General features: G+C 51.8%; 1 protein-coding gene across 23 annotated transcripts in view; it reads left to right on the top strand.

The window, feature by feature from the left end:
- Window positions 1-23,678, top strand: part of PTPRS (protein tyrosine phosphatase, receptor type S) — a 152,324-nt gene that overhangs the window by 34,345 nt on the left and 94,301 nt on the right. For all 23 annotated transcript variants that reach the window (XM_026865028.1, XM_026865024.1, XM_026865023.1 and 20 more), the window contains one exon: window positions 20,977-21,144. In XM_026865028.1, coding sequence (XP_026720829.1) covers window positions 21,057-21,144 — 88 coding nt within the window. In that variant the 5' untranslated portion in view covers window positions 20,977-21,056. Of the gene's footprint in view, window positions 1-20,976; window positions 21,145-23,678 lie in introns of those variants that run through there.

Here is a 23,678-nt window from a genome sequence, read left to right as displayed (position 1 = left end):
TCATGGTCGCACCCAGAAGAAAGGCTCAGCTCTTCTCCATGCTGGATGTCCTTGGTGGAAAACAATCTCTGCATTGTAGGGAAACAGCCACTGCACATCTGTGGCTGTGCTGGGAATAACTCCTGGATCTTTAGCGTCAATGTGGAATCCCTCGTCCGTTGAGCAAACCTTGGGATACCTCCTGGCACAACCATGGTCCTGGGCAGACATCTGAAGCAGTTGTTGTGGTACCCTGCTGACCCAGACATGCTTCAAGGAGCAATTCAGAAAAGGGACCTGAACTGGTGGAGTCATTTGGTACAGGGAGGAACACACTAGATATTCTGAAAAAACAAAATCAAATAGGAAAACTGGTAGTGGAGCTCTTTGAAAATTGTTCAAAGGGACCCTGTCAGTGCGAAACTCCTATTTATGTTTTTTCTTCCTCCTCCTTTCTTTTGTTGATACAATCTTGGAAGTGGGAGGATTTACAGAAATGCATGTGTTTTTAAGCTGCTTCTTCAGATACCTTTTTTCACTTGTAAATATTGTGTAAGAAGCTGAAAAACACAGAAAACAAACGCAGAAAAGTCCTCATCAGACCCCTCCTCTAATCACTTCAGAACCTCAAAATCAGATTGGCTGTTGGATGCGCTGAAAACATATCCCCACAGCCTTGCAGATGCACCAAGGATAGACCCATAAAACCCATTGCCTTTAGGCCAAACTAGTGACTCCTTCGGAGGTCTGGTGTGCCAGAGCAGGGATGCGCAGCACCGCTGGGGCTCTCAAGGGAGGCACCTCCAGACTCAGCAGCTGGAGGGTCCTTCCTCCAGGAGCTTCTGTCCTTCTTCAGGTGGACCCATCCAGTCTCTGACTGGGAAGGATTACTTTGGTGTATTCAAGGGTAAAATAACCCTGAGGTCGGAAGAAGAGGAGCATCCTTCAGCCTCCCCTGTGCTGGAGGAACTTTCAAACCTCCCCTGCCTTGTGTTGGACCCCATCAGGGCATCTTCAAGGATGACGATGAGGACTGCTCCAGCAGGGAGAGGGCTGCCAGCATTTCAAGCAATAAAAGTGAGTTTTCGGAAGGTTTTCTGCCCCTGGTTTCGTCAGCAGCAGCAGTAGGGTGGCAGGCGTGATGTACAGACCTGGCACACAAAGCCAAGGGGAACTGGAGGAGCTCTGTATTTACTGAAGTTAGCACGGAAGGCTCTGTGGATGCTGTTTTTTTTCTTCTTTGAGTGGCTTACTTGTTACTTGGAGGCTGTGTATGGGCTGAGCAGTCTCAGGAGAAGGTTATATCAGACCAGACTTAGATTTTCATGAGAATTAACAAGTGAAGGCAAAACCTGTGGGGTCCCTTGGCTTTTCACTCACTGCCTAGCTCATGGGAACTCTGTATGTACTTTGGCTTCTGGGCGATGCTCTAACAAGCTCATGCTAAAACCACGCCAGCCCTGAGTTTGCGAGGAGCAGGTTTCTTAAAGTAAGTGTTTTTATTGGGGATTTGCATTGGTTTGGCTGAACTGTTTGCAAAGGTGCATGTGAACGGGGGGAGAGGGGATGGCAGAGCTTTCCTCCTGGGCCAGGGCCGTGTGGCTTTGTGCTGGCAGGGCAGTTGTGCGGCACACGCAGGCAGAGAACAAGAGCAGGCGATGAAGGGCATAATTACAGGGAAGGATGTGGAAACCAGTGCGCTGAAAGGCAGAGTGATTTGCCCAAGGACATGGGGTGATGGAGCTGGGGTTGGAGCTCAGCAGCTCTGTTTCGTGTGCTGGAGTGCTGTGTCCAGGCTGGTGCTTCTGCCGGGAAGTGGTTTTGGGGTAGATTGCCAATACCTTTACCTTGATTTTTCTGGCTGTCGAAAAACCCGTAAAGGCCTGGAGGATTTGAGTTCAGATGACTGGTCTGAATGTCTCTCCCTGGAAGCTATGGAAAGCAGTACTTGCAGTCCTGTTTGAACTTGTTAGTTGACAAGTTAAAAGGTTGTTTTGACCCCTTAGGATATTTAAAAAAAAATAATTTCTTTCACCTTCCTTCTCCAAGTTTTATGAGAGGGCTGAGCCAAGAGCTTTGTCTTCGGCAGTAGGAGTGTAATTACAGCAAGTCTGGGCGAGGGATTCTCCCCTAGGGCTGTTTCGTAGTTGGAAGCTGGGGGACGGATGTATGGCTCTGCCACTTCCCTGCTGCGTGGCCTTGGTCATGCTCAGCTGCATAAAGGATGTGAGATCATTATTCCATGGAGAAGTTAGAGCGTGGCCTGTACCCTGCCCTTTGCCGTGGCACCTCAGCCCCCAACTGCCGCATGGATGCTGGCTCCTACCCACATGGCTGCCTCTGGCACGTGTCTGTACACACTTCCCTGGGGTGCACATCCTCTGTCTGAAGGGGCTTTTTTTGGGGCATGGCTGTCGTTAACCCCTCTGAGCTTGTTTTCAACCAAAATGAGCATGTGAGCAGGAGCATGGTGAGGGCTGACAGTGCTTCTGCTTCCACAGCATGGTCTGTCCTGGGCTTTGTGAATTGAGCTTTGTGATGCTCCGTTACAGAGCAGGGTATTATCCCCATGTTTAGAGATGGTGAGGCGTGAGCGTGCGAGTCCCCGGGGTGCAGACATGGACTGGGATGGCTGAGGGCTGCTGTCTGCCACCAGCTGCTTTGGGGGGCTCAGCTTTGGGCTGGAACAACGCTGTGGCTGCAGACAGAAGAAAATGCCAAAAGAAATTCCAAGTGTTTTGCATCTCTGGGGGAACTTGATGGGCCCAAAATGGGTGGCTGAGGGTGCTTTGCTGTGCTGGCTGCCTTTTGCCCACTTTCTTTAGTCTCCAGCCTAACTGAGCCCTCGCAGCCAAATACCAAAGCTGTTTGGGTGCTGTTGCCAGCCAGGTGCACACAGCAGCACGTGGGGAGGTCGGAGGCGTGTGGGGGTGAGTGTGCAGAGCCAGGAGTGTGTTTGTGGAGCTGGGGTTCCTCCCGTTCCCCGGTCGCATCTCTCGCCCCAGGTTTCCTTCACCTCGAGAGCTGTGCTTTGGGCCCTGGTGGCTGGTGCTGGTGGCTGGAGGGGCAGCAAGCTGAGCCCGAGACCTGCGGCCAGCACCTCCTCCTGCACCTGGGAAACTCCCTGCTTGGAAGAGGTCTGAAATGCCAGACCACAGCCACGGCTTGATTTGATGTTGTCCAGGGAAAAGCCAGTGTCTTTGGGACCTGATGTTCCCCGGTGCAGATGTGCCTTTGCAGCTCGTCTGGAAGGCTGGGTTTATTCTGGAATAAACTGGATGCAACCCCAGATTGGTTCTGCTGGAAGAGCAATGATCATCAAAGTCCCTTTAATTCTCAATTAGTCTATCTGCCCAAGGCTTTAAAATTGGTTAGATAAACCGCATTAAAAGTTAAATCTGAATTAACCTTTCCTTGCATAGGCAACCCCTTGGAGCCTTGACTGCAGCAAAGCAAGGCTGGGTGCAGAGCACAGGGTTTCCATTGGGGCAGCCCCTTTCAGGGGCCAAAGCGGGTACTTTTGGGTGTTTTCCCCTCGCAGGACACCCATCACAGCTGGGCTGTTCCTCTTTCCACGGCTCAGCCCTGCTGTGAGCTGACCCTTGGCACAGGGCTGCTGTGCCGGGGTATTTTTAGAGAAGATAAGAATGATGGCAGGAGAGAGGGCTCTGTTCCAGGGAGCTCCAACTCTTTAATTATGTTTTTGGTCTAGAAAATTATATGGTTCCTAGAGCGTAAATAGAGAACGTATGGAAGGTAATTGTACCTCTGGGTGCAGATTAGCTGGTAGCAGGGAGAGGCTGTGTGGAGGCCAGGATCAGAGGGAAATGCTGGGCAGAGGGAGAGGGAGAAACCGGCGGCTCCTCAAGGCTGCCAGGCATTGCCCTGCTGAGAGGTGGCTGCACTCAGCCTTGCCCCGGGCTCATTGCACACCCATCCTCTCCACAGTGTTATGGGGGACCCCGCAGCAAGTGCCTGAGGGGGCCCCCAGCCCCATATAGGTGAGGAGAAGTTCCGTGAGCCACCCCACTGCCATTACTCCCTGCATTTTGGGAGGCAGTTCCCCTCAAACCTGCATCTGGAGGTGCCTCATTGGGACCTCCCTGGGCACAGAGACTGGACCAGGTTTACTGGAGATGGTGGAAATTTGGCCCCTGCCTCCAGCTGGTGGGTGCCCTGACCTGCACTGGGCTTCATAGGAGAGAAGAAATTTAAAATGGGTTTTCATGCTTGTACCTTCCACCCTGCTCGGGAGTGGGGTATGTGTGAGGAGAGCCTCAGTTTTCTTTGCATTTTCTGGTTCTCCAGAGCCTCCCTCCTTTCGGATGTGTGATCCAGAAGTGGATGGGTGTGGGATATGGGGCTTGGTGTGCATCCCTCGCCACTCTGTGCTGCTAAAAATGATGCTGTCATTCTGCAGCAGAAAGGGCAAAACCAGGAGCTTTTTCTTTTAAGTGCCTTTCTTTTCTACGGACAAGCTTAATTTTTGGTGTGTCCTTTTCTTTTAAAGAATCCATTAAATTTAAAAACACCCAAAGCTCTGTGTTGGCGGCCGTGATTTTCTGTGTGGTTCCCTCTCCCCTCCCTCCTTCCACAAAGCATGAGCAATTTGGATGGAGGATCCTGCAAACAAAGAGAAGGGTGTGAGGCTGGGCTGCTGCCACACGCGCCCGGGAGGACGGTGAAGGGCAGCGCTTTGAATCTGCCGGGTGCTGCTGAGCGTGACTGGTCTTGCAGAGCTGAGTACCTGCAGCAGGGAGAGCCGAAACCTTTGTTAGGTGCAGAAACGTGAGGTAACCCTGTCCCCATGTTTGCACGGTTCCCTGCTACGAGACAGGGAGGTTTCTCCAACTGGGACCTCGCTGTCCAGACACCTCCCTCCCACTGCCCGGAGTCCTGATGCTCTTGGGATCTAGAGCCTGTATTCAGGGCGAGTCCAGCAAACTCTTTGCTTGAGAGGAAAATCAAAGGCCTTCATGATGGGAGGAAGCCTGGCTGCTGGGGCTGGGAGATAGCAAAGGGGCTCTGAAGAAAACAACTGGGGTTGGATGAGGAAATTTGGGCTTCATTCTCGAATCTGTCTCCAGCTGCAGTTTGTGAAGCAGTTTTGCAGAGCCTTCCCCCACCCTCCCTCCTCCAGTTTAACCCTCCACCTGGCCCAGTGCTGGAGATGTGGGATTTTTTCCCCCCCCTTCTTCCTCACAGTTCCCAGTATAAATACTTGGAGCAAAGCCGCCAGCTCTGTTTATTGAACACAAATAGAAGATAAAATAGTGGAAAACTAATTTTTTCATGCTCATTGGTGGGAAAGATTAAAATTATGCAAATCCTCGGCAGCGAGCTTGGTGCAGAGATAAGGGGATGTTCAAGTCAGCTGGCTGCCTGCTAATTCACTCATTGAAAAAGAAATGAGCAGGAAAGCTGTGATCAGCGTCACCGGCCCCTCATGGCGTTCACGGGGCTGGGATTTCTTTGCTGTGCTGTGAGGAAGCTGAACAAAGAAAACCTTTTTTTGGAGGCGTGCAGGATCCGTGCTGAGATGCTCACCCTGAAATCACGTGTCTGCCAAGCGCCGGCCGCAACTGCTGCCTGATGAGCTCTGGGATGCAGCACCTAGACCATGTCTGGGGTGTTTCTGCCGACCTCCAGCCAGTTTGCAATGACCTGAAAACCCCTGAAAGTGGTGAGGTTTCTTTCCCCTAGCATGATGATTCTGGGGTGAATCAGGTGAAATCTGCCACCTTGACCCCTCCGTTGGATGCCGTGAGCAGAGCGAGGCTCGGAGTCGAGTGGGAAACCACCGGAGATGAGCAGTGCTGGTGCTTGGTGCTTTCTGCTGCACTGGTGTGGCTCTTGGGGGGCTGCAAGAGGCAAAGTGGGGTTCAGCAGGTGGTTCACTAACCCAATGCCAAGGGCTGTGCGAGGCAGGGGAAGGGCAGGGCTGTGCTGTGCGCTGGGTCTGGAGTTTACCCCACGATCCCAGTGTTGCTATCGGTGAAACGGTGCCCATCTCTCCCTTGGAGATGCTGCTTTGTAGTGGAAAGCAAGTCTTGAAATTCCCCGTATGGGCACATTAATTAACTTTTGCAAAGCAACAGTGCTGTGGGGGTTTTCCTGGGATGAAAGGCCTCTGTGTGTGTGTGTCCATGAAGGATCGGGGTATGTGCAGATGTGTTTGCGGTCAGGAAAAAGCAAGTGTGAAGCAGCATCCCATTGCCCCCGTGACTCTGGGTCTCTGACTCAGCCCTGCGCTTTAGCTGAAGGAAAGATTTAACTCCTTTAACCCAAACTGAGCCTACGGTGCCAGAGAGCTGGCCACCTCTCACCTCCCAGAGAGAGATTGGGGCAAATAGTGGGTCTTTTGCTCACTGTGCTGCGTACTTTGCCCAGTGCAGGCTCCTCGGCCACCTGGCCTGTGCATTTATATCTTGAAATTTCTCAAGATAATGCTGGTGTGTGATGCCCAGCACAGGGGAGACCGGTGCCCCCTGGAAACCAAACCCCTGCAAAGCCGCTCAAGCTGCCGACCGTGCAGAGGCACCCATAGAACGATGACGGCCGCTCGTCGTGCTGGGAGAGGGACCCCGTGCCAGCGTGTGTTTTTGGAAGGGTTTGTCTGACTTCCTGTCAAATCAATATTTATTCACAAATCTATTTGTTTGCTTTTGTCACTGAAAACTCTTTCGGGTGGGTTTTTTTTGTGTGTGTGTGTGTGTGTGTGTGTTGTTTTGTTCCCCTTGTGTATTTTTGGCTAAGCAGTGCTGGCGAGAGGGGCTTGCTGCAGCTTTTGCTGGCTCCAGTCGTTCCAGCTGCTTCTCCTAACCCATGGTTTTGAGTCTCTTTTGTAAGAAGGGACTCGGCTGGCAGCTCTCCTCTGCCTGGGCACGTCTTTCTACCCGCTCCCCCCGCACACCCTTGGGCCAGCAGTGACAATGCTGCTGAGATTGGAGGAGGTTGACCTTAGTGAATGTAGGCGGCGTTTTTCCACGACTGCATTATGGATCACAGTGGGTGAGGGGTGTGGAAGAGATCAGCTGCCCCCCAAAATGCAGTGACAGTATCAGTGCCGGCTCTGGACGTGTGTGTTTGGTTTTTCTGTCATCTCCATTAGCCGTAGCCAAAGCCATTGCTGGTTTGTGGGCACGATGGGAGCATGCTCTGGGTCCTGGGGGTGCAGGAACACCCCCCACATCCATGCGAGCCCAGCGGTTGCCAGAGCTGTGCCGCAGCCCCTGAGCTGTCCCTGCTGCTGCCTGTGACCACCAGCCTTTACCCCCAGGCCCACAACTGTACTCAAGTTTCCCCACCACTACTCTTCCCGTTCATTTATTTTTCCATTTTACTGTGAGTGAAACAAATAATGGCTTGAGCTTCGCCCTCCCTCCAGCTGCTCTCCACCTTCTCTCTGCCTCCATCCCTTGACTCATTCCCACTCGCCTGAGCTCATCCTGCTGGTGTTTGTTTTCCTCCCTACCCGTGCTCTCCCTTTCTTGCTGGTTTATTTGCACTACCGTGGTGCGTAGCGTAGGGATGGGGACGGTGGATGTAGCACCTCTCTTTGCTTCCAGCTGGCGTGGGTCCAGGTGTTTGCAGGGCTCTTTCCACCTGCTAGAAGCTGCAACGGATGGAGATGGTGCCGAGATGGAGGAACAGCCCCAGGCCAGAGGCTGGAGCTGCAGGTGGAATAAAAAAGGGGTTTATTAGCAGCCGGCCGAGGACCTGCCATGTTCCAGAGCACCTCGGGCATGGGGAGAGCGTTGCCTCCTCTTGGGGTTGTCTGCAGAGCCCATAGCTGGAATATTATTTATCTCCCCCTAGCCAAATCACGCAAAGCTAAATTGAGCTGTGGCAGGCAAAAGTGTGAAGCATATTATTAGGAACAGGGAGCTCTTGTTCCACAGCTGCTGCTGCTGCTGCCGTTGGTAATTAATGTTTGAGGAATTGCAGATCTTCATTAAGAGAACAATTAGATTAACGAGAGAACCCGAGCTGAGGCTGTAGTGGGAAAGGATTGGGGGGAGGCTTTAAAAACAAAATAAAATCCCGCCCTGGCACCCTGCCTTGCTGCTCCGGAGATGTGCCGATGCACTTGGAGGTGGGCCGGGAGGAGACCAGTCCTTTCTGCCTTAATGCACTTGCAGGGGTGGGGGGATCATTACGGAGAGGAAAGGAGCGATCTACATCCTCATAAATATTTAAGGCAGCCCAGCACCCATCATTTGGCCGTGGCACCGGGTTATTAGCAGAGAGAGCACTGGGCGAAGGCTGCTCAGGGCTTAGCAAGGTCCTGGGCTTCCATCGTTACAAGCTTTAATTGGTGTCCTTGTTGCTGGAAACACTGACCCCTCCAAGGCAAGAGCTGCCCTGGCCGTAAGGTATTGCCTTTAGGGTCTGGGCTTTAATTCAGACCAACAAATGGGCTAGAAGGTGAGGGATTTAAGATGCTTCTTAGCACTTTTTTTTTTCAGCAGGAGGTATTTGGGGTTCTCCCCCACCTCTGTTTTTCTTTCCCATGTCTGTCCATGCACTGGGTTCGCCCTCGCAGTGCGTGGCCACAGTAAGATGCTGCACAACGGGCTGATGAGCAGGATGCAGCAGCAATTCGCTCAGGATAAATGAACCGTTTAGAGAGGTTGTAAAATCATAGAAAGTAACGACAGAAGGGAGGTTGGAAGGTCAATTAGTCCCTCTTGCTGGCCCAAGGCAGCATCCTGTGTTTGGAAGCTGTTTGAGGCAGATGCATGCCTGGCCACCTTAAAATCCTGCAGTGATGGTGTTCAGCGGCCCGCTGCCGGCTCAGCCCCACGCAGCCTTTCCCGTGATGTCCTCCCTTTGGGAAACGCTCCATGTCACCCCTCTGGACTGTCCACACTGCCCCCCCCTTCTGGTGAAAGGGATAGGATGGGGGATTCTCATCTCCTCTTGGTTTAGGGAATTTAAGGGCAAGAAACTCTTTGTTTTCCAGCAGGGTGGAACCCCTGAGTGGTGCAGAGAGCTCTGAGCTGGGATGGGGGAGGCTGTGGGTCGGCTCCCAAAAGTAGAGAGAGGGGGTGTGTGTTATAAAACCCAAGTGTGTTGAGAGGGGGCTCATCTCTGTTTCACCCATCTCTGCTCCCCTTGTGCAGGGAGAAAGCAGAAAGTTTTGCTTTTCAGGGGACAGCAGATTTCTCCCTTCAGTAATTGATGGGGACAAAAAAGTTGCATTTCCCAGGGACTCCAGATGGTGTTGCAAGGATAAAAGCATTTTCTGCAATATGGTGGCTTGTGCGTGTCCGAAGGAGAGATTTGTTGTTGGACCCGTTCCTGTTTGGCTCAGTGCCTCCGAAGATGGACAAGTCATTACCGAGCGCTCGTGCTGGCTGGGCGGGCAGAGGGGTCGTGGGCTCTGGAAAGCTTCCTGCATCCAGCGTGAAAGAATCTGCTTTTATGAGGCAGTGCTCCTCCTTGCCCTGCTGAAAATGGAGGACAAAAAGCATCCTTCTCCCTGGCCAGGCTTAGCCCCGTCACACGCTCATGGTCTTCACCTGCCGAGTAAATACTATCGCATGTTTAATTCATTGCCCACTTCTTACAGGGGGTGGGGGGTGTGTGTGCATCTGCGCTGCTCGGCATTACAAAAACATTGTCGTGGGTACTCAGCCAGCCTGCTCTGAAAAATCTCTTTGCCTGATCTTTGTGATGATTGACTGGTAACAAAAGACACCTAGATGATCTCACCAGCTTGTCAAAAAAAACCCCTTATGTTGGTTTAAAGTAAAATATAAGATGACGTGCTTATCATGTGGAGTCTTTTTGAATCCTGGGTAATGGGTAGGTTCTCCCGGGGTCCTCTCGCGAGCTTCTTTCCTGCAGCCTGCTGTAGGAGGGATATGATCAATCTCTGAATGCCTATAAATGTTTTAAGCTGCCTCTGATGCTTCCCTGGTGTGGACAGGCTGTGGTATGGGTTGCTTTATCTTAACCAATGAAATGCAGCTACCTCTGGGGTGGGATGACTGTTAGCCCGGCAGGACCGCGCTGCTACAGCTGCTCAGAGCAGAAAGGGAGGAAAATCATATTTAATAGAAGTAAGCCAGCAGGGCGAGATCAGGCTGTCAGGCAGGAGCTGGAGTATCGCGAGGATGATGTTACTCTTTGTTTCTGCTTATTTAGCAGCCTTTTAATTTTGCATCTCATATGGAAGATGAGAAATGCAGCAAAGCCCTGCCTGGCCAAGCTGCTCAGCTCGGAAGCGTTCCTGGCTTGCACCACTCGGGCGTTGCTGCCCGCTGGGGTGTTTTGTGGGGCTTCATCCAGTGCATTAAGGTAACTCCTGGAGACACCAGCTAGAGCTGGGGCTCTCTACAGGGTTGTGACAGGAGCCAGAGTCTTCCCTAGACAGACAGACCAGAATTAAATCAAAGGGAAAGCAAGCACGGAGCGTGGGCACAGCTTCCTAGCCCTGTTGCTGACCTTGAGCACTGCAGCCTAAGACTGTCCAGTCTGCTCTGGTGTCTGCTGGTCTGCAGGGCTCTACCAGCCCAAGCAGTGACCTAGCATCCTCCCAGCTTAGCTCTTAAATTCAGATGAGATCATGGCAGCGAGTGATGGATGGGTTTTTTTTAGTTTCTCTCCTTTCTTAATCTCCCCTGACTGGTGGGTCTGAGACGCAGGATTCCTGCCAGAGCAAGGAAAGGGATTTGCTCATCTTCTGTCTTGCAAGCTCAAAACCAAATCCTCTTTATGGAGTTTAACCCCCTGTGTTGGCTGGCAGGGCTGGAGTGTCTGGCAAGGAAATGGTGGGGGGAGAGATACTGAAGGAAAAGGCAGGTTGAGCTAGAGAGAGGTGAGGGCCAGAAACAGCATCGCTGTGCCCGCAGAGCCCAAGGGCTGCACTCTGCCTTTGCCTTGGTCTTGATTGCAGTGTGCTTGATCCTGGCGTGGAAAAAACATGTCTGGAGGCATCGATGGGCTGGTGGCTGTGGAAGCCACGTTGCCCTGTATGCTGGCCAGCGATGGATCCTTGTGGCAGGGTGGAGGGTCCCCAGTGCACAGAGGCTGGGTGAACATCCTCCCATGCAGGGCTCGAGTAGACTGCTGCAAAACCCGGGGAGGACAGCACTTACTGATAACCTTGATAAGCTTTACTTGCTGGTCACTAATCAGCAAGATGCAAGCCATGGCAGCAAGGCCAGCTCTCTGGTACGGACAAAGGAAGACAAGCCTCTGTCTGCCTTACTGGGCTCAGGATCCCTGGCCTCGCTGCTGGGTATCTGCTGGGCTGGAGCTCAGAGCAGCCAAACTCACCCTTCTGTTTCCACCGCTGCTTCAAACCCTTCCTAATTGAAGCACAACTCGACCTTTTTCATGGGGTATGAGGAAACAAAACAGGTCATCAGCTGCGCTGTTGCCACAATGATTTTCATTTACTGCCAAATAGTAATTAGGCTAAACTTTGTGTGTTTGCTTCGCTACTTTTCCTTCCTCTCATTTGTGTTTTGCTGATAAGCGGAGTGTATGCAGGTGGCTCTGTCCTTCCACAGGGACCGCAGCTCTGCCGTGTCATCTCCCAGCCTGGCTACCCGGGGATGCGCAGGCGAGAGTGGCCGTGTCGTGTACAGGCCATAGAAGGAAATGTATTTCTTCCCTAAGAAATACATTTTTGTTTCTCAAGGTTTTTGGCTTGCTTGTATGTGGGCTTGAGCTGTTCCAGCCTCTGGGGTTTAACTGCCTCTTCCAGAATGAGAAAGCAAGGACAGTCCCTGTCTATATCTTGGTCATGGGGGACTCTAAAAATGATAATCAGGGGCTTAAGTTTTCCTCTGTCTTAGTATAAATCCAGACCAACTTCATGTCACACAGTGGGAACTTCTCTGGGTTAGTGGAGGGTGAGAGAGCAGGGTCCTTGCCTGGGTCCGCAGTGATTAGCTGAATTTCTCCAGAGTTTTCCATTTCGGGAGAGTTTTGGGGTTTGGTTTTGAGCTGAGGGGGGTGTGGTGTGTGTGGTTTGGGGATTTCTGGGGTTATTTCTCTCTTAGCTCATATCATTGAGGATTGTGTCTACCTGGGGAAAAAAAGGGAGTCATGCAAAATGTGGATGAAGCCAGGGGTGTTGGTGCTCCCCTCCCTGGGGCGATGCTGGTGGCAGAGGGTGCTGCACTGGGTGGTAAGCTCGCATGGGAGCACCCAGAGGGTCCTGCCATCACCCTCTGGGTGCTCGGTGTGGGGTTCACAAAGAGCTCTGAGGAGCCTGGGTGCTGACGAGGATAACAAATGGAGGCAATCGATCAGCAGGTGTCTGTAGTGAGAGGGGCGTTCTTGCGAGTGGGCTGGTGACATGACTCTGAGCTGGAACTGATAAAGTACCCCATGTGCCTAATCAACTTCTCTTTAACTTTCTTCTTTCCTTCTGATTTTTCATCTCTTTTTTGTCTTCTGCTTGGACTGAAGGCTGGGGAAAAATGCTTTGCTTGGACACAAACTCATAGCAGCAGTAGGTGGGCAGGTTCCATCACTCGACCGCATCCTGCCCTGGAGTGATGGACGGACCTCTGCAGGGCAGTGAGTGCCCCTCACCCCCACACCCCCCCGACATGGTCTTGGGGCTGGGAACCCACGGGTTGTCCCCAGGGGAGGGTTTGCACAAGACTCCTCAGCAACAGCCACCTATCTTGTGAGAAAGCAGCTTAAGTTGCCCTCGGAGGGTAGCAGAAAACTCTGTAGGAGCTGGAGGAAGGCCAGAGAGGTTTCTGTCAGCGAGAAGCAGCATTGTCAGCCCCAGGAACGGGGTTTGACCCCCCTGCTTGCACAGGGGGTTTGGGGTGAAGAGGGAGACCATCACTCCCTCCTGCAGCTAAATGCAAAGGGGAGTCCCTGTGCAGACTTGGCGGAGGGGGTAAGCGGTTTGAAAGGTGAAGGAGGTCGCAAAACACGGCAGCATCCAAGTTGGTATGTGGTGTGAGGGGAGCAAAGCTGGAGGGACTAACCGGCTCGGAGGGACGGGTGCCACTTGGATGGGCTCTTCCCAGTACAGGTCATCTTCATGCCATGCTGCAAGTCAGAAAAGCACTGGTTCCTCATTGTTCAGTGTTTTTCTCGTATGTTCTTGGCTCAGCACACACAGATCTGGGTCCAGGCAGTCTTTCCTTCCCAGGAAGGTGGAGCCCTGATCTGAACCCTCACTTGATCTGAGATGGAAAAATGCTTTTTCTTAGCTTGGACTCCAGACATGAGAAAAGCTGTTGCAGTTTTGCTGGTGGTGAGCTGTTGTTTGGTTGGGCTCTTTGCTGAGTTTTCTTTTCTTTTCTTTTTTTTTTTAATTTTTATTTTTTCTTCTGCTATGTTTGAGTGGTACTTCATATCTCTGACTTGGAAAAGGTCCGATGATGGTTATGACTGTGTTGGTCAGGTCGGAGAAGGGGTGGCTGTGACAGGGAGAGGTGTTAGTACTCCTGCCAGGGCAAGAATTTTGGAGCAAGGACTTGTGTAACAGAACACGGACCTGCATGTTGCTAGTGACCATCATGACTGTAAAAGATGTCATCTCTTGCAGGGGATGGTGTGTACAGGAAGGAACTGCAGGCTGGTGCATTTGCTCTAGGTCAGAAGTGGGCATATATTCCTTTTCTTCAAACTTGGTCAGTAATCCTTACCTGCTGAAAACACTGGGCCAAAGAAAGAAAAGATCTGGGTATTTTTAAAAATCACATATCATCTTAGTTGGTGGTGTGCCCAGCATCCCAAAGGCCAGGGTGGTTTGGTGCTGGGTGTGTGCTCCTTTGCTGCCCCGTGTTTCCCCATGTCTTGAGCACGTTGCAGTAACCCAGCATCACCCGTCTGTGCGGCTCCCAGGCTTGGGGTGCGGGTGCTTTGGGAGGGGGATGTTGGTGATTTTTTTCTTTAGCGTTATTTTCTGGCAGAAGATCGTGTTTATTCCCCTTGCGGAGGCTGGCTGGTGTGCTGTGCTGAGGATGCTGTGAGATGAGGCTGACGGACGATTATTTACCCAGCGCTGTCGGCGTGCGCGTGGCAAGCACGGAGACGAGATGCAGTCTGTGCCCCAAGGAGCTCCCAGTCTGTCAGGCAGCTAAGCTGGGGCTAATGATGAATGACTTCCTAAATAAATAAAAAAAGCTCAAAGGCCTGAAAAAAGAAACACACAGTATTACCCTGAATCACAAGGAAATGTAGTTGTTGACGATCGCTGATGCTGTCAGGCGCTCAGCAGAGGTCTGCCATGGTTTGTTGGTAAATGCTGAAGGATGCTCTGTGTTTGCGTGTGAGCGAGGGGAAGGGGATGGGGGCAGAGGGAAACATGGACCCAGGTCAGATTCTTCCCTGCCTCACGCCTTTGTGCATCCCCGGGGGAGGGCGCAGCTCCTGCCCTGCCTGCACAGAGGCAGAGGAGAAGCTCTGCGCTGGGCCCAGAAGGATGCTCCCGGGATTTCTGGTCGCTCCAGCATTGCCTCCCCCTCACTGGCGATGTCATGGTGCTGCCACCAGCACAGACTTTTTGCTCTGTCTTCACTGCAGCAGGGGTGGTCCTTCGGGGTCCCCCCTGCTCTGTAGCTGCAGCACCCCATAGCATGTGTGGTCTTGGGCTTAACGGGGCTGCAGCCCAGCCAGAGGAGCTCTGCTTCCTCCTCCTCCTCCTCCTCCTCCTCCTCTCGATGCTGGTTGCCTTTGGCTGTGGCGATGTCCCCTCTGCCCCTGTCCGTGCTGCGCTGCACCTGCTGAACACTTCCCAGCCGCCGCAGATACATCACCGCTTGTCAGAGCTGTCACTGCAGGGAACATGGTGGGGGGAAATTAATTTCTCCTGACAATTCAGAGCTATCCTGTCTCATTTCTCCTGCAGTGACCATGGCTTAACCCTCACCATGCCATCGTGCCCCCAGGCAGGGAGTAGCATCTCTTGCAACACACACTGCTGCGCCCCAAAATGCCCCTCGTGCCTATTGCTTGGGGGTGGTGCTGGGCACTTTGCACGCACGGGAGGACCAGAAATGCCATAGGAAGAAAAAAAAAAAAAGTGCTTATATGTGTGCAAACACAGAGAGAGGCAGTATGACTTCATGCTCAGAGCCCTGTCTTAGTGTGCAGTTTCTTCTGGTTTCCCACATTGTAAAAAGGGATAATAATGTCATATTAAAACACTTGGAGATCTGGGGATGAAAAGCAGTGTATAGGACCAAGACAGTCCTGATCAAAGCTCTTTTTTCTCCATCTGTGTTTGTTTCTCCGTGGAAGATAGTACTCTGCCTCTTTCTTGTAAATATTTTTTTTAAGATCTAAGTAACTCCCTGATAGATAAACAGTCATGCTTAGCTCTGAAGGATCTCTACTGGCAGCTCTAATTGTGTTTGCCAGGACCATGGCCTGTGTTTTGAAGTGGGTTGGGGAGTTGTGTTCGAGTACAGAGAGAAACTGTGTCCAGCAGCTTTGGAGGGGGAGAGGCTGACTTGGAAATAATTTGACACCTCATTTTTTGGGTGGGATCGTACGTCTTTTGAGATCAGTCCTTTCTGCACAGCCCTTGGAGCTGGGCACCTAAAGCTACCAGTTAGTCCTGAGATGAGCTTTGGTGGTGGACGGGGATTGTATTTGTTTTATTAAGGCGTGTTGAAGCGCTGTGGGAAGGTGGGTCCCGTGGGAGACGGGAGCACGGCAGTCCCATGTGCCTGGTCCTCTGAGCAGCGACAGGCTCCCAGGTCTCTGGGGTGTCTTTGCTGAGATGAAGCAGCTCAGAGGCAAAGTCATTTTGGGGGCTTTGCTGGTCTGGTGAGCTTGATTCAGCAGGCACAGGGAGGTCTGCAGAGCGTTCCCTGGTGTGGGGGAAGGATGGGCACGGTTCTGGCACTGAGTCTCACTGGGATTTTTAACATTTTGCTTTTGTGGCTGGCAGGTTTGTTTTGGTTTTTCTCTCCCCTGAGCTAACCCTGTAAGCAGCAGCAACAAGGCTGTTGTGTGCCCACCTGGCTCTCTGGGTGATGTTCCTTGGGGGCTCTCCTGCCTAACCAAGATTTGAGGTCGGGTGGCTGCTTTTCGAGCAGAGGCATCAGCAGCATCTCCCACCCTGCCCTGGCACTGGCTTTCAGGTGCCTGATAGGGAGCTACAATGGCTGCAGCCTCTCCCCCACTGTTAAATAGGCCTTGGCCAGTCAGCCCGTTAGTGGCTGGGGAGGGGGAATGAGTGTCAGAAACACATACTTTGAAGCTCACGTCTTCATGCGCTGTTTCCCCAGGAAAAGAGGCTAATACTTGCCAGCAGAGAATCCTGAGTGTGGAGGCAGAGGCCACATGGGCTGTCACGCTGCACGTTGGCATCTCCTCGCTCCCCAGCACCCACAGGGAGGCTCCCACGGTTGGAGGGGTCCTGGGCCAGGTCCAAGCAGGCAGCTGCCCACATCCAACGAGCCACCAGCTCTGGCATCCCCGTCCCAGCCCTGGTGGGGTTGGGTTTGCCGAGGGCAAGGTGTTAGATAGGATCAAGATAGATGTGGGGTGGCAAATTTAAATTTCATCTCTCCCCTCCCCAGGGGAGGTGACAAATGAGCTAGTGGTTGTGCTAAAAGCTTTTCTTTCTTTCTTTAAAGAGGTTGCTGGGAGGAAATGAAGTGACCCACTGACCTTTGTTAATACACAGCACAAACTGAGGCAGTGCTGCTGGAAGGAAAAGAGACCTCAGTGCAGCCCTCTGCCTGCAAGGTGTTTGCTTCGATTGATATGTCGAATGGGAGTAATTCTCCCGCAGCAGCTACTGAAAATGAAGATGTTTAATCATCTGCTAGATCTGTGTGGAACTTTTTGCAGAGAGTTTCTTTAAAATCGCTCTTCTCCTTTTCGTATGTAGGTGAAACAGAAGAGAAGTCCAAATGCTTTTTTGTGGCATTTTTTCAAGTTGTTATGTTCTGGTGAATCTGAAATGAAGGCGTGATCCCTCCCTCCTGGATTTTTCTTTAAATGCGGAGCAAACGTTTTGATCACTGGCTCCGTGGGGCCTGAGAAAAAGTAACGTGTGGCAAAATACCTGCATAGCTCTGACCCATCCCAATGTCTGTAACTTGTTCTTAGCAGCATTTCCCACAGGCTCCCCCTTTAAGCAGAGGGGACCAAGCTAGCCAGACTGGTCTGAGATAAAGCCCCCTCCCTCCTATATCCCCTCAGATACCCAAAGTAGCTTAAGGGAGTTAGGTGTCCAGCACCCTCTGAAATGGGAGTTGCTGGGAGGAAAATCTTCAAAAGCATCTTAGCGGCGTAGGTTAAGTCCCTTTGACTCTGAATGGAACTTAAGCTCTTAAGAAATGTAGGTGCTTCTGAGCGTTTTACCCTTTGTGCCTAACACCCTTGGGTCCCCGGAGATCCCTAGCTCAGAGCTGGCTGGAGGAGCCACAGTGGGAGGCTGCTTCTTGCAAACAGCTCTCAGTTTTATTATTTTTAATAATGCTCTTCATGATCATGTGCTCAGCGCTTACAAGATGCACACAAGTACAGACTTAGAGATCAGGCAGTGCACAAGAATTTAAGGCACAAGTGCTTTACAGGAGCTCTTTTACTGTAAGAATTAATCTTATTCCTGAAATGTGACCGTATCTAGCACAAATCTGACCCCACTGGGGGCCATGGCTTCACTTAATTGCATTCTTTAGCAAGGATTGAGGTCTATTAGGTGGTTTGCTTGTGTTGCAGGAGATCCTGTGCCAGAGAATTTAGTGAGGGTTTGCAGGTCCGTGAAGCAGCGCAGGAAAACTGCCATTATGTTTACTTGTGTGGTGCCAGGAGCTTGGCTGGGTGCTCGGCAGACAGGCAGGAGTGATGCAGACCTGCTTTGAAGAGCATAGACAAGGTAAGCTGTGCCCATGCAGAGGAGGGGAGAGGATGGGGGATGAAACCCTTGTGATTTGAGCATTCATCAAAGCAATTCCCACTTGAATTCAGCACCGTCGGGAGGGCAGGAGAGCCCTGTTGCATGGTAGCTGGGTTTCCAAATGTTGCGTGTTCTGCATTGTAGGCAGGAATCGTGCAGTGGATAAGAGTCTGTTTCCAGTCTCCCTATTGCCAGGGTGCTACCAAGAAAGGAGAGCAAACTCCTGTCCCAGTCTCTCCTTTATATTCACAGGGGAACCAGGTGGGTGCACATCTTGCTGACCTGAAAATCCCCTATCCAGGGGGAGACGGCCAGTGACGTACCTGCTCTGAAGGATGAGTTGCTGGATTGAAGTTGACATGTCCTAATATCTCTGCCAGCACTTTCTGTCTCCGTCAAGGGCTCGGAAAGCACATTAGCACTGGAGCGGAAGTGTCACCCTCTGGCATTTCCTTCTCTAATCTTGGAGCTGTTGCTGTAGCCCTTTTACCAGACCTTCTCTATCGGAGCTCATTAGATGGCATGAAAAGCCACACCAAATGTGGGACAAGACCTCCCCTATTGGAGCCCATTAAATGGCATGAAAAGCCTTGCTAGATGTGGGAGAGCAGAGCTACCAGGCTCCTCTCTTTGGAGGAGGTGGAACATATTTCCCTGACGTGCCTGCCTTCAGCTCCATCGCTGGGGGGACTTTGGGGACATTCTGTGCAGGACAGCGCAGCCTCTGGGCTGCTCCAAGCTGTGGAAGGTCACTGGTGCCACATTTGCAGAGCAGATGAGGCTCAAGGAGATGTTTTGTGGCATTTACTGGGACTGTGGGGGGGTATTGCTCTGATAAAGGAAAACAAGAGTTTCTGAAATGCTGGCTGAGCTAGCCCTGGGGTTTTTTTTAATATAGAGAACTAAAATGGCTGGGAGGATGCTTGCACTCGCTGACTCCTGCCCACTCCCCCTCCAGCCTCGCTGTTGGGAACGAGGTGCTGCATGACTGAAGCGGGGAGAAGGGAGAGGCAGCGAACAGCAGCTCGGTTCCATTTGTTGTGCTGGCATTGATACCACATCCCCAGTTTAATTAACAGTTACCATCACAGCTATTCATAATGTTCCCGGTCTCTGCTTGCCTCTGACAACAAAAGAAACCCCAACGCGTTGTTTTGCGCCCTGGAACCCTGCGAACCCCACGTTAAGTCTGGCTGGAGTCTCTGTGTGTTTCTCTTAAGTGCGTCTAGAACAAACATTTGAAGAGATTCCCAGTGCTTTAATCCAGAATTTTTTCTCTTTTTTTGTGAGAGTATCGGTATTTATGCTTGGTTTTCGCCAGCCGGCACTGAAGCATGATGGATCTAGGCTAGTACAGAGCGCACAGCAGAGGTTTTCTAATCCTCAAAGTGCAAGTCCAAAGCTTCTCTCTGAAAAGTTGCTCTTTAGGGCCAAGTACATGTGGGGACTTCTTGTTTATCCTGGCTTTCCTTTAATTCTGTGCAGTTCAGCCTTGGAGAGTTAATGGGACAGAAAAAGATTAAAATGCCCCTTAACACTGCCTGTCCCGATGGTCTCATACCCTGATGATGTGTATCAGAAAGCTTAAGCAACCTCACTATCCCCTTAGTCCTTTTAAAGCCTTTGATCACTGTACAATATCTCCTACCTGGCTTTTCTCCAAAACTGTTAAACCCTGGTTTTGATTTTTAATTGGGGTAACTGATAGCGGGAAGGAATCTGTACAGATCTGAACGTATCCTTCACACAACTCTGGCCCGTTATTCTGGTGCTCGGAGTCTGTCTGATGGAGGAACCTCTTAGCTGCCAACCCGACGAGGAGGTGGTGGCTGCAGTTTTCACTCTTATTTTCAGCCCTTCTGGGGCAAAGCTCACCTCTATCACTGAAGGAAGCATTTACCGGTGTTGACACACAGGACTGCGGTAGTTGCTAAGAATACAGCTCCCTTAATGCCATTCCAGCTTTGCAAAGGGATCAGGATAAAGCCATAAGCAGGCAGCTCTGTTTGGAGCCAGGAGTTGTCTCCATGGAAATGTGCCGGCAGGGCAAGGGGAGCAGGCTGGTGCTGAGCTTGCTCTCCCCTGGAGCAGCTGTGTAATACACTGGTGCTGTCCTGCAGCCACGGTCTGCCACGTCCAGGGCAGAAGTGATCAGGAGAAAATCTCTCCCGCCTCCTTTGGAGGTTGTGTTAGATCGCTGTGCGTTTTGGTCTGTCAGGATCAACTGTGGTACCCCCTGTCTCAGGTTTCTAGTTTTGTGTTAGCTCGCTAATTCGGTTCCTCTGTGTGCTGCAGGTGGGGAAACTGAGGCACCAAGCAGGGCAGGGCCTCTCAGATGTGCAGAATAGCTGCTGTAGTCCCAGCCATAGTGGGAGACTCGCCAGCGTGCATTAGCCTTGCAAGAGGGGCTCTGGGACACTTGTACTTACTCCAGGGCTGAGGCTCAGGCTTGCCGTGTTGAGGGGAGTGCTGCTACACAAAGTCTGCCCGGGAGGAAAGAAGTCCCTCGCCTAACTGCACGGATCCTCAGCAGACAAAAGGGGACACAGGGGAAACATCTCCTGCTTCATCTTTCCTCTCTGGGGGATTTTTTTTCTTCCTCTGTGGGTTTTTCATGTGTGAGGTTTCAGTTTTTCGTTGCCTGCCCTCTGTTTTTGTGGAAAAGTAGCCCTTTAAGAGGGTCCCAGAGCCCTGTCGGGTCAGATCCCTTCACACCTCATTGCTCGTGTGCTGCTGGGCCAGTGCTGCCTTCCTCCCATGTTGGGGAGGGGAGAGAAGCCAACGGGCATTAAACTTTAAACACGGACTCTGCGCAGTTGGTGCCTCCCGATTACACTTCTCTTTCTTGCGCCCTTCCTTCCCTTTGTGTGAGCGTGGGCACAGAAATTCGCCATTACCTGCCGGGGCAGGGAGGCTGGAGCAGGCTGGCCTCGTGCCCCCACCAGCCCTCTTGGCGATGGAGCTGGCTGCATCCTCCGTGGCATCAAGGCCAAGGGCTGCCTGGCAGGGACGCAGGGACGGTGCACAGCAATCGCTTTCTCAGGACCCCGCTGCCTCTCCAGGCTCTGTTTGGCTGCCCTCTCCCTCTGCGACGTCGGCTGCCCTCCTTCCTCTCTCTAAGTGCTCTCCCCTTCACCTCTGTGCATCCGCAGGTGCTGACAACGCTGGGGAGAATCTGTGAGTCCTGCTGACCCAGAGCCTTCCCGGCTGGGGCTGAAGGCCATTGCAGAGGATGAGGATCCTTCCCAACCCTGGGATGTCTTCGCTGGTCTCCCTCGTGAACCTCCTCTCCGTGCTGCTGATAGGCTGCTTAGCTGAAAGTAAGTGACTCTGCTGTTCCCCGGCTCTTTTTTTTTCACCCATGCTTCACCTTCCCTGGAGAAGGATGGCAGGAGCAGGCTTTAATGCTTAGAGCCAGCAAAATATCCCCTCTCCTTTTTAGTGTTCAAGAAGTGTTCAGTACCTGATCATGTGTCTTAATTTTCCAACATCTTTAGCTTTCCACCAGTGCCTCCTGTTGTTCCCAGTCCTGTCTTAGAGAGACATAGACCAGCCAGGTTCTCGCAGACTGCTTTGAATCTCAGGTTGCCCCTAAGACTGCCAAAGAGCTGGAGAGAAGGGGAGGGAACTGCCTGACAGCTCTTGCTGGAGCCTTCCTCCCCCTTCTCCCAGCCCCATCTCCACCCAGCTTGCCCATATTGTCCTCTCCCGCTCTTGCTTTTCAGGCATCTGTCAGACACTGGTGACCGTTGTCATGTTACTTGCTGGGGCTGGATTCAAAACAGCATCTGAAAAAAGAGTATTATGTTTCTCCTTCCCCTGAGTGAACCAGTTTCAGTTTAACACAGTTTTTATCTTTGCTGCCTTTCAATTCGTGCTTTAAAAAGGAAAAAAAAAAAAAAAAAAAAAGTGAAAATCTTCAGCGGCTTGAATGTAATGTTCCTTCGACATGAAGGCTGATCACTTGGGATCAGTGGGGAATAGACTCTTCCAAGCTCATTGAATTATGACTTTTTTTTTTTCCTCCCCAGCAAAGCTGCTTGAAGCTGGTGAGAGGGCTGCTCTGGTCAGCGTAGCCCTTGACAGCTTTTAACGTAATCGCTTCGTTATCAGGGTTTATTAAGATGACGCGGTCACCAGGGATTGAATGGATCCTCAGCCTTTTGTTGCTGGGAGATTTTTTTTTTTTCAACAGTGCTTTCTCTCTTCTCTGCAGTAGGCAACGGGGATATATTTGCCCTTGCTTCAGTCCTGAGTTTTGTTTGGTTCATGCTTAGCCCCTCTTTGCGGGGAGAAACGTTCATGTGCAGAAAGATAATGTTTCCTTTTGTTCTTTTTCATTTAATAAGCCCAGGAAGTGAGCTGGGCTCTGAGAGGTTCACTGTAGGGCCACTATTTTGGTGTGTAGCTGTGGGTCAGTCTGTACCTCAGACGGTGCCCAAGCTTCAGTCTGAGCTGCCTGTCTTCAGCAGGAACAGTGTGGTGTTTGGCAGCAAGGAGCCTGGCACGGGGCTTTTTCTCGAGTATTTATCCAGGGTCCTACTTGGATGTTGCAGCCCACGCTCTCGTGGGTTCTTTATGAGCACTCAGGGTAGATGGTTGAAGCCAGCTGCTGTGTTCCCCCTGGGCTCAGGGTGGCCTTGTTGGCTTGTGGAAGCGGGCAACTGGTGAGAGGTAGGCTGCTGCCTGTGCTGGCTCCTGCAAAAGCAGGAGACTGCAAGCAGAAATCTCCATTCCTGGTTCTTTGTGCAGTAGAGTCAGGAGGGGAAGTGGGGCTTACAGTGGAAAACCCAGTGTCAGGGCTCCAGGGTCCCATTCTTACAACTGGCTTGCTCTAACATTCCTGGCCAGATCCCTTTGTCCTCTTGTTTTCAAAGCAAGCAACACAGCTTTGCAGGCGCAAATGGAGAGTTTGTGTGTGTGCAGGTGCCTCTCTGCACGAGCAGAGCCCTGATTCATCTGCTGTGATGTCTGAGTGCCTGTGAAAACTGGGGTCCTGTTTTCTGTTGTACCGCAAGCCCTGCGTGCTCCCCGCCGGGAGCAGGCACTCTGCAGAGTCAAGGCTTCTCAGAATCATGGCTGTGCGTCTTCAGTTTTTCTGTGGTTTTGGTTTTCCTGGAAAGGAAAGAGCATCTTGTCTATCCCTGACTTCTGTGGGGCGAGATTTGCTCAGAGATTCCAGCAGAGCTGGGAGATCCCACATGCTGTCTTGATTGCTACGAAGCACTTCTGGTAGAAACGTGCCCTCAGGAAGGGCTGATGCTCATCAGACACAGAAGGCGCCAACTGTGTGGCCCAAGGCCTGCTGAAATCTGTCACTGCTCAGCAGACACCTTGCTGCTAGCAGCCAAGTTTCTCTCTCCTGGAGTTCTGCAGTGTCCTTGGATCTGGAACTGTGAGGTTTTGTGTTTTTCTTCCTCTTGCTGCTCACAGATGTACATACGTGAGCTTTGCATGTTGCAGGACTCGGTGTCTGAGGCGGGGCTGCTCTTACCTGCTTGATGTGCAGATGAAGTTGGACCAGGCGTTGTCTCTTCTCCCAGCCTGTGGAGCATGTCGGCATCTCCCTGACCTGTCTGCCCTTGGGGATGCTCCCTGTTACCCATCAGTTGTTTGAACTCTGTGGCTGGTGCTGTCTGCCTGGTGATGACGAGTTGATCACTCCTGGTTTTGGAGGGGCTGCTGAATTCTGCCAGGAGAGGCCTGGCCCACGCCAGCAGCATCCGAGCTGGTCTGCAGTGCTCCCCACTGAGGCATGCAAACTGCAAACAGCTTTGTCTGTCACAACTGCAGAGACCGTGTGAGGAGCTGTCACTCTGTTCTGACAGTGTCCTCTCCCATCAGATGGCCCTGA

Source organism: Athene cunicularia (assembly GCF_003259725.1).
Source record: "Athene cunicularia isolate RWA chromosome 28 unlocalized genomic scaffold, athCun1 chr28_part1, whole genome shotgun sequence".
Lineage (NCBI taxonomy): Eukaryota > Metazoa > Chordata > Aves > Strigiformes > Strigidae > Athene > Athene cunicularia.
This window is presented reverse-complemented; position numbering and strand designations above follow the sequence as displayed.